Raw genomic sequence first — 16,273 nt, 5'->3', positions numbered from 1 at the left:
AGATGCGATGCATGTCAGTGTTCTCATTTTGACTAGAGCAGTTCGGACACACTGTTAGAATAACAGAACATTAGTGCTGGAAGCCATCAGCGATTTTTTTTTTTCTAATTTCCCATTGGGATTTATAGGGGGATTTGGGACTGGTTTCTAGCAAATGGAATTTCTGCAGTTTATCAAGTCTTATTCTCATTAAAGTGCTGCTTCTCTTACAGAGAGCAACGTTCTAACCTTTAGCGCCTCCATGCCAGCCTGGATTACAGGAGCGAAGATGGTCTCGCTCTCGTTAGTGTCTGCAAACATCTCTGGAATCTGGTCCAACAAGCTATGAAAGACAAAAGGACAGCATTTCAACCGGTTAGCGTATTTGGGAGAATCCCCAAACATACCTTGTAACATACCAAGTCTTCACACAGGAAGATGTTTTCCATGCAAATTTATATTAAAAAAAATTAATTTTGATTGCTCAATTTCACAGGATTCCAGCCAGAGTAAAACAAAATATGATTTTTTTTAAATTCTATGAGATACATTATTTCAAAGCTGGTAACATAAAGGAACAAGCAGTAAATAAAAAATAGCTAAAAATGAAGTTTAGTGTGCTGTAAGGACTTCAGAGTCCTTAGATCACATCCAGGTGTGCATCATGGCATTGCAAGGGAAAATACGTGCACCACGGCGCACAGCTGCAACCCCCCTCCCATTTTTGAGGAAACACAGCTGAAGATGCGAGATTTACACCTGGGCTAAATACGCTTTCACATTCAGCACTGGGCGGGTGTCGAAATCACTTTTTCTTTGCCTCAAAGGTGGAAATGGATGACCCGAGGCATCTGCTGGCTTCTCAAGTATTTCAATAAATCCACGTACCTCCCCAAACCCAATAACACAACGGACTAAAAGGCATAACGCATATCCTAAGCATTCAGACCTTATTCACATAGGGAATAATTGTACTTTACTTGGTAACAACAGATCGCGATTCCTGAAAGTTAACAAGGAAGCCATCCAGCAAAGGAACGAAAACTTCTCCAACATCTGAGACCACCATCATCTGAGGCTGAGCTAAGCTGCTTTTTACATTAAAGAAGTGGAGGACTTTGTTGTAAGTGACAAAACCAACTTGAATTGCTGAGGATTCTTCTTGCTCTTCTCTGTAAGAAAAACAAAAACAATGCTTACAGATCTAAAATTCTGACCTTCCAATAAAACCATTCCTTTGAAATACAAGGCTGTTTTCAGATCATTATCTGTACTGGGAGCAACAAAGCAAACAAAACCAAGCCGATGTAATCTTTGCCTTAGGTCAAATTAAAACACTCTGATAAAATCAACTGCTGCATTATTTAGTTTTTAAAAAAATATGTATTTATGTCAACCCTATCAGCTGTGCATCCTATCCAAGCAGTCAAAAGTCCCTCAGATAAAGTATAAACCATGTTGTCCTCAAAACATAGAAAAGAGAGAACAGGACAATTAGTTACAAGTTATAATCAGAAAAGCAGCTTTATTTAGAAGACATTGTAATTCTGTGACACTGATGACTGATGCCTAGTAAGAACAGCATTTAGGCTTGAATAGCATCTGGTGACTTTGGTGGGTCCATCTTCTGCTTGAGCTGGACTAACAAAAGCTGTTAGATCCTCCATCGCTGTGTATCGCGCATAAAACGCGCTGTAGAAATTGCTCTTTATTGCTAGTAAGTTTGCAGGCCAACTGAAGCCGGCACGTGGGCGCTGTGAGCTGCGCCTGCAGGGGCAGTGCCGGCAGCAGGCTCGACCTCCGCTTAGAGAGGCAGCTCCACGCGGCAGTCCGCTCTGCCATCGGTAGCAGCCGCCGGTACTAGCAGACCTACCAGGTTTGCGGTCCTAAATTTAGCGAGCTTTTCCCTAAAAGGCAGTCCTATTCAAAAAATCGGTCTTAATTACTAATAAAATAGCCCCTTCTTACAGCAGGGTGTTCCTCTCGTAAATGGCAACCCAAAGCCTTCAGCACAAGAAGTGCCAGAGAGGAAGGCTGTGGTACGTGCAGTGACTATGGGTCAGCCCGTGTGCTCCGTACGGCAGCACTGACCGTTTCAGCAGCCACCCGACCAGTGGTGAGGCCTCGCAAAGCCACCCAATAGCCAGTCTGCGCGTAAACGCTTTCACACGTTTTGCACGTTTGGAACTTGCATATTCAAAGCACTGAAACGGAAATCCCAGCTATGCCACTGATCTAACCTATAACCTAAGAGGAAATGATTTAATTTCTAATTAAATAACGCCCAGTTAACGCCTCGGTTTAAATTTGTAGAAAGTGAACAGCAAGAATTACTGTTTAATCTCACCAGGATGTATAACTCTATACCACAAAGTTCTTTGAGACTGCAGCAATAGGAACCACAGAAATAGCCGAGCTGATTGTACTTTCTTTAGTTTATAGAAGTCATCACTCATGGAAGGTTATAGTTGTAAAAAATTTAACACAAAGAAATACGCTTATCGACAAACAGGGTAACAACGTACACAGGCTCCTACAGATGTTACTATCGCACCCGGAGACTTTAACAGAGGCGCCCGACCACTGTATTCCCAATTACTGCCCCCTTAGCGCAAAACAATCGGCTGTTTAACCTCAGAAGAAACAAAGGACTGTTAACAGTCACCTCGGCCCTCACCGCAGCAGGGCAGCCAGGGTGGGAACACGCTCCTCAGCCGGGGCAGTGAAAAAGCCTCGGCCCCGCCAAAATCAATGGCAGCGCCCAGCACCCACCCTCTGCACGGCAACCGACACACGGCAGCTCAGCAGCGCACCAACAGCCGCAGCACCGGGGCAAACTCCAGAGGGGCCGTAACTGCTCTTCAGTAACAGGTAAGCTGGGAGGGCAGGAAGTGAGACAGGAAATAAGTCAGGAAGTGAGGAAGTGATGACCTCTATAGCGAGGGAGGAAGTGCGACTGCGCGCCAGGAAGTGCGACAGGAAGTAACTCGGGACGGGAGGAAGTAACTTCGGAGACGAGGAAGTGGCTCCCTATATAGCGAGGCAGGAAGTGCGACTGCACGCCAGGAAGTGGGACAGGAAGTAACTTCGGAGACGAGGAAGTGCCGCCCTATATAGCGAGGGAGGAAGTGCGACAGGAAGTAACTTGGGACGGGAGGAAGTAACTTAGGACTTGAGGAAGTGACGACTTATATAGCGAGGGAGGAAGTGCAACTGCATGTTAGGAAGTGAGACAGGAAGCAACTTAGGACGGGAGGAAGTGGCGCCCTATATAGCGACGGAGGAAGTGCGACTGCATGGTAGGAAGTAAGACAGGAAGTAACTTAGTAGGTGACGAAGTGACGACCTATATAGCAACGGAGGAATTAAGTTTGCAAGTTTGGAAGTAACTTAGGAAGTAACGTAGGAAGTGAGGAAGTGACGACCTACAGAGCAACGGAGGAAGTAAGTTTGCAAGTTAGGAAGTAACGTAGGAAGTGAGGAAGTGACGACAGGTATAGCGACGGAGGAAGTAAGTTAGAAACTTAGGAAGTAAGACAGGAAGTGAGGAATTGACAACCTATATAGTGACGGAGGAAGTAAGTTAGGAACTTGGGAAGTAAGACAGGAAGATCCTTACTTCCTTCTTTACTCACTTCCTAAGTATTTACGTACGTCTTAACTTCCGAACTTCCTAATTCACTTCCTCAGTTCCTAAATACGTTAATTTCTTAAGTCTGTTCTCCCTCTGCAAGTATTGTTATTTGGAATGCGTTTTCTTTCTGCATTTTCTTCAATACTTTTATATGCCTTGGCTGAGAAACATCTTGTCTACTTCATTTCTCAGTCTGTCACTGCTCTCATTTAACTATGTGTGTCTGCATTATTTAAACTAATGAAAAATATACTAATATACTGTACTAAAAACTGTACTAAACGACACTAAAATAATATTCTGTCATTAATACTGATCTGCAGTAATACTACTACTGTGTGCTTAATGCTCACAAACGGATGTGCTATATTTCGTAAAATGTTTGTTGCCTAGAAGATTTGTTCTCCTCTCAGATACGTACCAGGACAGAGAAGTATCACAGCACAGCAAGTAGCTTTAGAAGTTTTGATAATTAACAATAATAGCTGAAGATACAAATCACCAACTTTATGGATTTAGAGATTTGCAATTCTTGAGTATTCCGTTTTTGGTATTTCCCTGTTCGGTTTAATGAGAAAAGCAACATTGCCGTAAACTGAGCTACAGCAGGGCAAGTCAAACCTACAGGCTGGGACTTAGCCCTTAACACCACTAGAGTTCACTACAAGAAAGGAAAAGAATGCAAGCTACATGTGCAATTAGCATAACAGATTCTTTCCATTCATATAGTAAGCCCAGACATTAAAGTCTAAGAACTGCCAGCAGCATTAGAATTAACATTTGGTCACTGTCACCCCAAAGATGACTCTACTGTAAATTTTGACGTTTTCGGTAGCTTGTTTTTACCTCTCAACATGCAAAGCTGCGTGAAAACTGCAGCGTAGTTGAGTTAAGCAAAGCATGCTTATGTTTCTTTACCTTGGAAGTTTATCTAGCAGAGTCTTCAGTTCGTCACATATGAGTTTAACTAGGCCACTGTTTATGTTTCTGTACGATACATCGATCATGAAGATATAAGCTGGTGGCTTTGGAGGCTTGTTGTTCTACAGAAAAAAAAGAAAAAAAAAAAAGACCATTCCCAGGGAAAATCAGACAGTGTACTGTTACGTCGAAAAAATTCACAGGTGGTAGCGTAAGGCAATCTAAATACAGTGTGTAGCTGTTTGAAAAATACTATGGATCATGAAGAGTAACTACTGCAGAAAGCTGACACGTATTGGGTAAAGTCCACCCCTGGAATAAAACACTATTACTGGAAAATAGCATCCTAATGGAATAAAATATGTAAAGGGTAACAGTTTATTAGATAAGATGAAACACAAACACGTTCTGCTGGAATTCAAGTGTTTAAACAAAATTGCCTTCTGGCTTTTTTCTGTACCCATACTTGTTCGGCATTCCCTGTATCAATATGCAATACCGTTCTGTTAACGCGAATGTTTAGATTCAGTTTTTGTTAGCGTTTGCTTCTAACGACCCTTAAGTTATTTCTAACCAATCTAGAAACAGAAAATACAACTTCAGTACTGAACCAGAATTAAAGAATTTCGGCAGTACTAAGTGGTGGACATCCGCATCCTGTCTGTCTGTCTTGCTGGCTGAGGATCCAGTGCATTCTGGACAGCTGAACTGTACCTTCAGGAATAAGCTGACTTTCTGTAAGATAATCAAAGCAGGAGAGTGGAACATTCAACGTATGTCACTGCTGCATACACAGCAGTGACTTGGGCTGGTCTGGATTCCTTTGGGAATTCCTCTTAGTCGTAATTTAAGTGTCACTCAAATCGTGACCTACCCTACTGACCCGAGTTTCTGTAAGTAAGAAAAAGTAAGCTAACATGAAGGGGTTTTTTTGTTTCCAAATAAAGCAATGTAATGCTTAGAGATGTACCCAGGAAAACGATCATATAAAGTGAACATAGCAACAATGATCATCATACTCCCTAAGATCAGTTTTCCTAATTCCCATTAAGATGAGTAGTGGCCATTACTTGATGTCAAATTTAGGTCAGCTTTTCCATCACGCTGTTTCACCGCCTTCGTATACAGAGTTCTGACCACTTAAGCAAATTATGCTTGTTAAACTAAACCTCAGAAAAAGCCATTTAAGACAAAAATCATCTAACCCTTGAATTACAATTTATTCATAATCTGTGGCACACTTTAAAGTGAACATTATAGCCTTGATCTCACTTCATTTGAGTCATGTAAATCAGGATTAATTCCTGTGAACTAAAACCAGGCGGTAGTTTTAGAAGCTGTTCTGTTCACTGCACTTGGATTCTAGCTTCAAAAACTGTATCAAACACTACTTCTACACTCTTGTATTCTTTATAAAGAATCCCTGTGTAATTTCTGACAAATATATGGTAGAAACGAGGACTTCTGCTCGTGCCACATCCGCTTAGCAGGAGTGCAATAATGCAAAACAGCTGTTATTTGTTAACATTTTTTGTAGCTGTTCATCCTTGTCATTTGATAAGCACAAAAGGAAATGACTTTTCAGTTCTGGTCTTAAACTGGATTTATAAAAGAATTGGACCTTTGCAACTTGGAGGAAAATGAAAAATGAGTTATCAAATAGTATTCACTTCTGCAGAATTTAATGACTCAGCATTTCCAGTGTTAAGTGTTAATTTCGTAAGAGATTTCTTTTTTGGTAACACTCGAGTAAGTCTATGGAGGGGTCTTTGCAACAAGACGACAGACCACGCCGGATGACTTTTATCAAGGAAACTCCTTGATTTAAGCTATATGGCAAAAGCCACTGCACTGGAAGATGCATTGTGACGATGACTGCATCCCACAGGGTCACACTCCAGGGCAGAGAAAAAGAACTGCGAAAACGGCCCAGAGCCATTCGGTACACATGAGTTTTCAAAAGTTTAGCTGCCAGAAACCAGCAAAGCTTAACGAAATTTGATGGAGCTACACTGGATATACACTGAGGATCCCGTACCGTATTTCTGTAATGCCTCACTACAATTCTCTCCTGTTCTGGGGTTTAACACAGATTTCAGTAAAATCTATATAGGTCGTCTCAGGGATTTCACTAGCTTTTGGAAGAAAGCAGAATTAAACCTGTTTTCTTCATACCAGCAATAATTTGATGGTCTGAGGAAGTTACTGGTACCTACTTCAAGACTTTGTAGGATCCAGTTGCCTTTCCTAACCTTATCATGACCTCAGTTCTACTGACATGAAAAAAAATCTGCTGATTCCAGCAAGAACAGAAAAATACATCCACACTGTGGACAGCTGAAGTCACGCTTGCAATTTTGTAAAATGAGCTAAAGTTTGAGAAGTTTAAGTAACTTAAGCTTTCAGAAGTATCAAATACAGTTCTCTAATAAAAACAATTACAATTACTTACAGTGGCTTGAGTGGGCTTTGGATTGAGTTCTTCAGTGAGTTAATATTAGGAGAGAGAACCCATTCCAATGTAAATCACTTAGCGGTCAGAATACTAAAACCACTCTTGCCAGGAAAGGATTACAAGAATCCAGTTAAGGTTTTCACTATTGGGAAGGCAATTTAGGCGTGTGTCTGTCTTCAAAATCAATAGAAGACACGCATCTAAAATGCAGTGCTGCATCAGAATGCCAAGTATATCCTCTAAACAGCGCAACGTGCTAGATGGGACCCAACGAATGCCCCAGTTAAAGACTGACGATCCATGACTTTGCGGCGCTATTTGTTACTCTTACTTGCAGCACAAAAGTACAAAATACAGTAAGCTCAAATTCTCCACATCTATCTACATTTTCTAGAATGTTCCTGTACTCTGATATTCAGTTTACAAGTGCGTTTACTCTACTGTAGGTATTAAAAGGATTTTGTTTGTTTTGACATAAAAAATTAGTTTGCATACTGGAAATACTCACTCGGCAATAATCCAAAGTAGCAACGTATTCATAAGATCCCAGAGATAGCTCGGGCCTTTCATAGTGGTCTACCCGTCGGCCAATGTGGTCCAGATGTTGAAAGAAGAATGGAGGGACTAAAAGCCAACACAAGAGCAGGAAAAACCATTTATATTTTGGAGAGGAGGGGAACAACACAACAACTGCTTTCAATGTACTGGCGCAGGCTCCTTTGTTACTGATCAAGGGAAGAGTTTAAACACTTATCCAGGTTGCAATGGTGGGTTTTTGCCCCCAGCATTGGCTTAAAAAACGCCAAACAAACAAAAACCCACAACATTCCAGTAATGCCAGCTCCTTTTGTAGTTGGAGCATATTCTCCCACTTCTACACTGCCAGGCTTGAGTAGGTAAAACTGACCCAGGTCATTTCTATACGCAGGAGTCTGTTACCCTCAGGATACAGAGGGTGTAACAGTGACTATTTTGATACTGGATGCAGCCTACTCACAGCTTAATTCAAACCACTGGAGCCAGAACCCTACAGAGGGACAGTGGTAAAACCAGCACTTTTCCTCAGTCCTGTACTGCGTTATGCAAAGACACCATTCCACTGGAAACAGTTCTCCAAGGTTCCCAACGCCGGCCTACTGCATAGCAAAGCGCATTGGGTCTATTATATCAGGAGCCTTTTGCGGCTACAGATAAAAGGTGCAGAACTCGAAGGCGTTAAGAAATCAAGTGGGTTTGCCACCAACCATTTATATACAGCTAGTCTAACGTTTAGGGTCACCCTGGGGAAGAGTCACCTCTGGATTTTAGGTCCTCTTTCCTCAATCAATATACATTTAGAATGCTTATTTTTCACACTTTTGCCTGTAAAGTGTATGTGTGTGTGTGAGTGGGTGGAATAGCTACCTAGTCTACTGGCCATTTTTAGTCCTCATTAAGATTTTTTTTTTTTAAGTGCTTTCTGACTTGGATAAAAGACACTGTAGTAATACAAAGCATGATTTAAAATGACACTGCAACTTAAATGTCTTTCTTAAAACGCTCACAACGCATTTAAATTTCTCTTTATGAGAGTTTAAATTGCTAACAAACGATGAAATCTGTTATCTGCTAGGCTTGCACGGACGTTTGAACACCAGGCAGAAAAGAAGCTGGAGCGAGTCTGTAAAGGTTCGCGTTTCAGAGTTGAAGAGATTACTGTATTAGGGAAAGCACTATACTGCTGTGATCCAGCGGAGGAAATCCAACTTGATACAAATGTCTAGAAAGGCTAGTTCAGGCAAAGATCTGGGATTTAGCCAAGAGCACAAGAACAGTTATGAGTCACATGCAGCACGCTTGAACAAATATGGCATGGTATCTTCTGTGAAAACCAACACTTGTCACAGTAAGATTAATAGGTTATTTAACTATTGCATCCACAGTCATGGACAGGACCAGGCTAACATGGTTCTAAATATTTGGTTCTTGCTGGACATTTAGATTTCTTAAAGAAATTAATTTTTTCCACACAAAAGTTGCTTTCAGTTAGCAATACAAGCAGCTTTGTATCCTGTGTTGACATACTATTTTTAAATAAAGTTTTCATCGTATCAGACTGGACTTCATGAGTCAGCGTTATTTTTCATGTATTTCTTTTTTTTTTTTATATTCTACCGAACAAGTGTTTTCTACCTGTTTTTTCTTGGGTAGTATTTTTTTGATTTGTGAAATAGGCTTAGCTACCGCACCTCACTAAACTATTTTCTCATCAAGTCAGCAAGTCAAGAAAATGTTAGGGATATAGTTTCTTTTACGTTTTAGGGAATTCGTATGAATCACAGATCAGGGAAACATCACTTACCATCATTTATACAGTTGCAAAATCCACACTGGTATCTTCTTCCACCTTCAATAAACTGCATGAAGGGACACATATAAGCCTTGCATCGGTTGCATCGGATTGGTCCAGTCTCACCATGGTTTACAACATAAAGAGGTGTCTAGATGAAGAGGTAGATGAAGTTATAAAAAACAATGCAAACTCGAAACCAAATAAAGTGGGCTAGAAAGCTACTGCCTGACTTAACTCCGGTTAGAGATGACCTGATCAAGAGATCATTCGTTGTCCAGCATTAACCCAAGATCTGCAGCACGGTTGGCTCAAGCCCACTGATCCCCTGAGGGGCTAAATTTGCAAGTTCAGAGGCATATTCTGCCATTGATCAGAAAGAGAGTAAGGATTCGCACCAAAAGCCTACAAAGTTTGAAAACACTGGACATTTAGGGCTCCAGGCTGATTTTCTCCAGCAAAGGGTTCTTACAGCTCACTAAGAGAAAGCTGCTGGAGTCAGGTATTTTGCCTTCTCTGTCAGATTGAGTTTTTCCTGAAGAAATCTATTTCTGCTCCTCTATTGCAAATGGTTTCTCAAATAGGTTTTTGTTAAGAAAGCTTTGAATATTTTGTCCTAAATGCTGCCCCCGCAATGCTGCCATGTTGCATCAGGCTACACTACCGTTTCAACGTCGTCAGGGTCACCAGCTAGAGTAAGAGATTCAGAAGAAATACTAATATTTATTGAAGGGAAGTACATACAGCAAACAAATACAGTATCTCAAGCACTTGTCAGTTTAATTACAGTGACCATGCTGGCTTATAGCCTCAGCCAAAACCCACGGCTAATGGAAGACATTGTCCAGATGCCTCTTTCAGTAATAACTGTGCAGCAATTGAAAGATTCCTGCAATTATACTTCATGTTAGAAAAGTCAAACTTGAAATCACTATAAAAATGGTAGTTTGCTCAATTATTTGTGAAACTCTATGTTTTCTATTTTTCCGTTTTTTCTTACTGCCTTCAATCCTAAAGAAAAAACTCTGAGCGTAAGAAGAGAAATCCAGAGTTTGGACACATAACAGATCTCTACAAGAGGAAAAATGCTGACAGCCTTTGAATGCTAAAACTTTACCACTCACGTATTCACTTTTTTTTTTTAATTATTCTGTCTCTCCTTCAGGAATGGACATAGTTTATCTGTCATACGCTTTATCTTTTATTGGAGCATAAGAGCCTTTGAATACCTAGAAAATCATTCATGTCCTTCTAGCATTCACTGCTTACACGTATTTTATTGTTTGTTTACGTTTTACAGAGGCTATTTTACTCATTTATTTCTCCAAAGGGTTTAATGCTTTTTGCCAAGGTTTTTATACATATGAGTACATTTTTACTACATGGGTTTTAAGTACTCCCTCCTGCTCCACTGAGATATTATTTTACATTGTGTTCTTTCTTCTACGAAAATTGAGTTTAACACAAATTAACCAATAATGTCAGCTGCCAAACTATCAGGGTCATTTTTCAGACATGAAAGCCTTGGCTATAAAACCCGCTCATCACCCACAATCGCTTAATAAGTTTTAAAACTTCTGGGTTTTGTTCATTACTTGGCAATTTTCTGATTATCATTCTGCTGTATTAGTTTAATGAGGCCTGGATCTGGTTTGCAATTATTATTATTATAGTATCTGACCCGGTAGGGGAAAAAACAAGACTGAGACAAGTCCTGGTGCATTTATACATTAAAACTTGTTTTGAAACACTTAATATTATCCAAGAGCAAAGAAAAATCACCCCCAAATGATCATATTTTGAAATACCAAATTAAGACCTTTACATTAGAAACATGAACAAGAACAATCAAAAAATAAATGCCGTGAAGCTCAGAGCCTAAGTGTCTACATTCTTACACACACTTAATAAATTACCTTTTTAAAGACAGCAGAAATAAAAGTAATGTCTTTTTGCCTTGTCTTTTCATATTTGGAGTGGAAATTTTAGTTTTCCCCTCCCTTTAACTTCCTTTTAAAAAAAACAGTCCTTTTTAAAATGTGGGGTTAAAACCTCAGTAGCCTAAGGGCTATGTTTGCAAAGATCTACATGCATGTTCAACTTTATGCATTAAACGGTTGTCTTGAAGCTACTGAGACTATCCGCAGTGCATGCGGTTAAAACACGTGTTCAGGCCTTGGGAAAATAGTATCCACAGGCCACCTTCTGTAAATGTATACTAGCCTGGATTCTGTTTTGTTTTGCCCAGAGAAGCAAAGGATGAAACACCAATAAAATCACACTGCAGAAGCTAGCTATTTCTTCCTTCCTAATAAGCTTGCAGGAACTTAAAAAAAAGTAAAATTAAAGGGAAGGAAAATAAATTAATGAAGCCAAACCAACCAAAAATGCACACAACAGAATTAAGGACTTTGTCTGACAAAGAAAAATCCTGCAAAAAAGCCCTACATTTACCTTTATTGATTTATTCAATTGGAATTTTTTGAAATTAAATGGAATTTACATTTTAGTATTTTCTCTAAATAATTTAAAACATTATTATCAATAATGAACACATCTAATAATAAAGCTATCTGTATGATAGTTTCAGAACAAGCACCCAGATGGAAAACATCAAAAACTCACTTCTTGATGTGAACAACACAGTTGTGAAAGAAATTTTACCTCAAAAAAGCTGAAACTTTCCAGGGCGCTATACTGTAAGACTAGACATTCTATCCATCAAGAGAAAGTAATTTCTGTTTGGGTATGTAAACTGCTATTGCATTTCCAACGGTCAAAATAACTTCTGTCAGGGTGAAGCAAGTTTTTTTAAAATAATAGGTACATTTCCATGGGAATGTACAAAGATAAAAAATATCGTAAATGCACTTAAAAGCATAACATAAAGTAATAAGTTTAAACTAATGAATCATGAAAGAAAAACAGTCAGAAAAAGACACGGTACTAAATGGGAAAGCCTTGTCTGATGTGCTCCACTCTCTGTAGATGTCACTGTGCACCAGAAGATAAAGCACAGATCTGTTCATGGTCCCATGGAAGTCGGTGGCAAACTCTCATAGGAGGGGAATAAGACAAAAAAAAACAAAAACAAAAACAAACACAACTTTTTTTGTTTTTGTTTTGTTTTTTTAAACAAATGCAATACTCCTTGTGCCTTTCTACTATAAAGTATCGGTGTTTTCTTTCTCTCTTCTCCAATCTCTACCAATAATAAGTGAATAAAGTTAGATACCTACCAGAACTATTTAGACATTTGCTACGCTTGTGGACTTGTTATGGGCCTGACACTTCTCTTCCCCCTCATCTCTTCACAAACCTTTGTCCCATTTGCCTATTTGGACCACCTAATCGAGAACAGAGAGGGACCTCACAAAAAGGAACACTTAGGTATTGATTGCTGGTGTTGCAACGCTATCAAAATATAAATACTTCTCAAAACCAATGACTAAACTAATACTTGGCAGCCTAAATCTGAACGGGACACATAAAAGTGATTCCTTTTATGTAAGCTGAAAGAGTGGAAAGGCAGAACATTATAGTTTTAATTTAAAGCAAAGGAGGATTGGGCAGAAGAGATGGGAAATGCTGTAGGAGACCTGCATAAACTTTCCCTTCTCTGGAACCTCAGGGCCCTGCTGGAGTGCAAGTCCTGAAAGCCGATCTGATAAACCATAACTTATCCCACTATTAGTCCAAATATAGCTGTGACAGCAAGAGTTTTATTTTGGAAATATTTCAGCAAGAACATCTCTCAGGAGTCAGAATAATATCACAAAGAAATAGATAGACATTGGTGGCACAGTTCCAAGATGAAATACATCCATAAAAATTTCCAAAGGGACTGTAACCTGGGCTTTAAAGTCTGAGAAAGCTGAATTACTATTGCTTGCTATAAAAATGAAGCCCTGACACACTCCTGAGGGTTCCCTGGGATGCCTGCAAAGTATCACTGGATTCATATTGCAGGATCAGGGCCACAGCTGGAAAGGATAAATGTAGGAGTAAGGACTGTGATGAAGCTCAAGATGGTCATGGCACATCTCTGGAAAGGTGTCTGAAGAGAAAAATCCTAAGAGAGAAAGAACCTCTGGGGAACAAGGCATATGCAAACACTGAAGAAAACTAGCCATTTATCGCACAACAAAATAAAATCTATACAGCACCTGCTTTCATTGCCAGACTGGCATACAGTCTGGGCTGCAAGAAATATTTTGTACCTGTGCTGAAGACAAACGTCCACATGTGACGGGATCACACCTTATCTTTGCCTTTTCCTACCTACCGCATCTAAGGCAGATTCCTATCCACTCCTTGACATAGACCCTACCAGTACAGTGACAAGTCTACATTAGAAACTACGTTTTTGCCCTTAATTTGACTCTACCATCGTTTAGGTGCATTTAACATTCAGCACTGAAACAGCAGGAATGCTATCGTGTTGGAGAGGCTCAACACAGCTTGTGAAATTTGGTTACATCCAAGAACACAAAACCTCTTTCTATGAGCGTAGTTTTCAGTTAGGTCAGTGTCTCTATCACACCCGTACTCACCCCCACAAGAGGAACTTGTCACCAGCTCTTCTATACGCTTTTGAAGAACATTACTGCTGGAAGACACAGAGGGTCGCCCTACACAATGTAACACTGCCTACTACACATGACAAGTTGCCTCTTCAACTACAAATTATCTCAGGGGCAAACGATTCTGAAAGCACACCGTATGAAACCCCCAGATTTAGGGGATCCAATATTTCAGGACATGTTTCGATGAGAGCTATTCGTTTCAAAAAGAAGAATATCTCACAGGTTTGGAGAGCTGCACAGATACATAACTCCTGATGACTTCCCATATGACTTAAAATTGTACTCCGTGATCAGTAGTACTACAGCAGATAAAATATTTTATACTTCTGATCTACAGCGAACACTGTATTTGCATGGCTGATTTAACAGAACAAAAGACACAAAACCTGCCAACTATTCATCCATACAGTCCATTAAACAGACAAGCTGTACAGTTTGCCAGGGCAACAAGTTCAGAAAGGCAGTGTTTCTGCAGTCATTATTTACACTGACATTGCTGCAAGTCTAATTATTAAAATATTCACCTGAGAATTTAAAGATACACTATACAACAGAACCTTCTAATGAACAGAGGAGAAGGCTGTTGACCAAGCGTGGTACCACCGCCCAGAGTAAATCCTGCGTTTAATTAGCACAGTAAAGAGATGAGGAAAAAACTCCTCTGGATAATCGAAGAGAATTTTGAAACATAGCACTGATGTTTCTGGAAAACAAACTAGGTCATGAACCAAACTGTCTCTGTTTCCTAGGACTATTGAAGGGGTTTGTTTTCTTTTATTATACTATCATAGATTGCTTTTGAGAAAGATTAACCAGTCTACAAATAATCCCTTGGTTTAGAGTTGCTTTACTGATTCGCATTAAAATGTCAAGAAAGCATTTCCCTTTGTGATGTTCTTACTGTCTTTTATCAGAAGCCATTCCCTCTGAAGACAGAAATTATTTTGCCTGTTCTTGGTTTTTAGATGTTGAACACTGTCAGCCTCCTCAGTTGATGACTCAAGCCAATTTGGACTATCTCCTCTGCAGGGTTCACAGCAGGTTCAAGTATTTTTTGCAACCCAGTCCTTTTTAATCTATTTTCTTTGTTCGGCATAACTGCAGCACGGCTAAAGCATCAACCACATAATGCAGTATCTCTTGGCTCTATCCCGATTTTTACAGGCCACATGAGAACACAAGCAGCATGTTCAAACCTTCTTCCTCAACGCCCCCTCAGACCCAGCCTGAGTATTCCCCTGCGTACCCAGCAGTGTGGAAAGTACCACGGCGTGGCAGCTGAATTTCAAGTTGACACTGCACATAAGATATGATCCAGTGCGTATTAAAATAAACAGAAAATGAGTTACTGATTTCGGTGGATCATACCTCAGGCTGTCCTTGAAATCCTTACTCAGCATTCCCTTTCTAAGGGAAGCATTGCAACTAACCAGAGTTGGCAGCGTGAAGACCGTAAACACAGGCTACTCTATTCAACATGAGAAGGATTTTAAGAAGTTTGAGGATGGGGGAAAAAACATGTAATAATGATCAAATTTCGATGTAAAGAGACACCAAAATTAATTAGCTTTATAACTTCCGTATCATATAGGTGACAAAAGGTGGGGGCAAGGGGTGAGAGGGAGGGGGAAGGCAAAAAAAGGAAAAAAGTTTACTATCCATGTTTAGGAGAGGCACCATAAGTTCTCCCAGTCACGATCCCAGACCAAGAATACCAAGCATTAACAAGTCAGCTCTCTCCAGCACTTCTCAGCTTTGAAGCGCCGACTGTTATTTGGATGTACGGACATGCTGTATCTCAAGTGAAGGTCAGCAGCCAGGATTAACTCATGATATAAGCGGGAGCGTGAAATTGGATAATCAAGAAACTGTGCTGAACAACAGACTTTCAAAATGTTAGCACTTTAAAACAATCAGATCTCAAGCAAGACCTGCCTCAGTCCAGCCTGTACTCATCCTAGCAACTGGGGGAGCTGGGGAAGGTGTGAGAGTCAAACAAAACTACCCTAGGACAGTGCTGTCGTCGTCATATCATTCTCCCCCCGCCTTCCTGTTAGCACCCCTGAGGGCAATATGCACACACGCAATCACATGAAAGGACTCAGGTTCATGCCTGTACTAATCCACAGCTCCACTTCCCGCGTATCTGTATCACAGATGGTCCAGCACTGTGGTCCTTGGCTGAGATTTTTAGGCATGATTGTTACACTAGCTGTAAAATCATTGAAAAATAAGACAGGTAAGTTTTAGGAGGCTTCTTTACAAAAATGCTTAAGTAACAACAACAAGGAAGGTTGTCTAGCTTTATTGATCATAGGAGTTTCACAATAAAAATAGAAGTGTGATTTTTTCAGTGATTTGTTCTCCGT

At 40.1% G+C, this 16,273-nt stretch overlaps 1 protein-coding gene across 4 annotated transcripts in view; it reads right to left on the bottom strand.

Moving 5' to 3' along the window:
• Nucleotides 1-16,273, bottom strand: part of SEC24D (SEC24 homolog D, COPII coat complex component) — a 109,320-nt gene that overhangs the window by 10,218 nt on the left and 82,829 nt on the right. For all 4 annotated transcript variants that reach the window (XM_074588485.1, XM_074588486.1, XM_074588484.1 and 1 more), the window contains exons 9-13: nucleotides 9,331-9,469; nucleotides 7,498-7,613; nucleotides 4,532-4,656; nucleotides 960-1,151; nucleotides 229-322 (exon numbers count right to left, since the gene is read on the bottom strand). In XM_074588485.1, the coding sequence (XP_074444586.1) occupies nucleotides 229-322; nucleotides 960-1,151; nucleotides 4,532-4,656; nucleotides 7,498-7,613; nucleotides 9,331-9,469 (666 nt within the window). The remainder of the gene's footprint in view (nucleotides 1-228; nucleotides 323-959; nucleotides 1,152-4,531; nucleotides 4,657-7,497; nucleotides 7,614-9,330; nucleotides 9,470-16,273) is intronic.

The sequence above is a fragment of the Larus michahellis genome, chromosome 5, assembly GCF_964199755.1.
Source record: "Larus michahellis chromosome 5, bLarMic1.1, whole genome shotgun sequence".
In the NCBI taxonomy this organism is placed as follows: Eukaryota; Metazoa; Chordata; class Aves; order Charadriiformes; family Laridae; genus Larus; species Larus michahellis.
The sequence above is the reverse complement of the archived record's forward strand: the minus strand, read 5'-3'. Positions and strand labels throughout refer to the sequence as shown.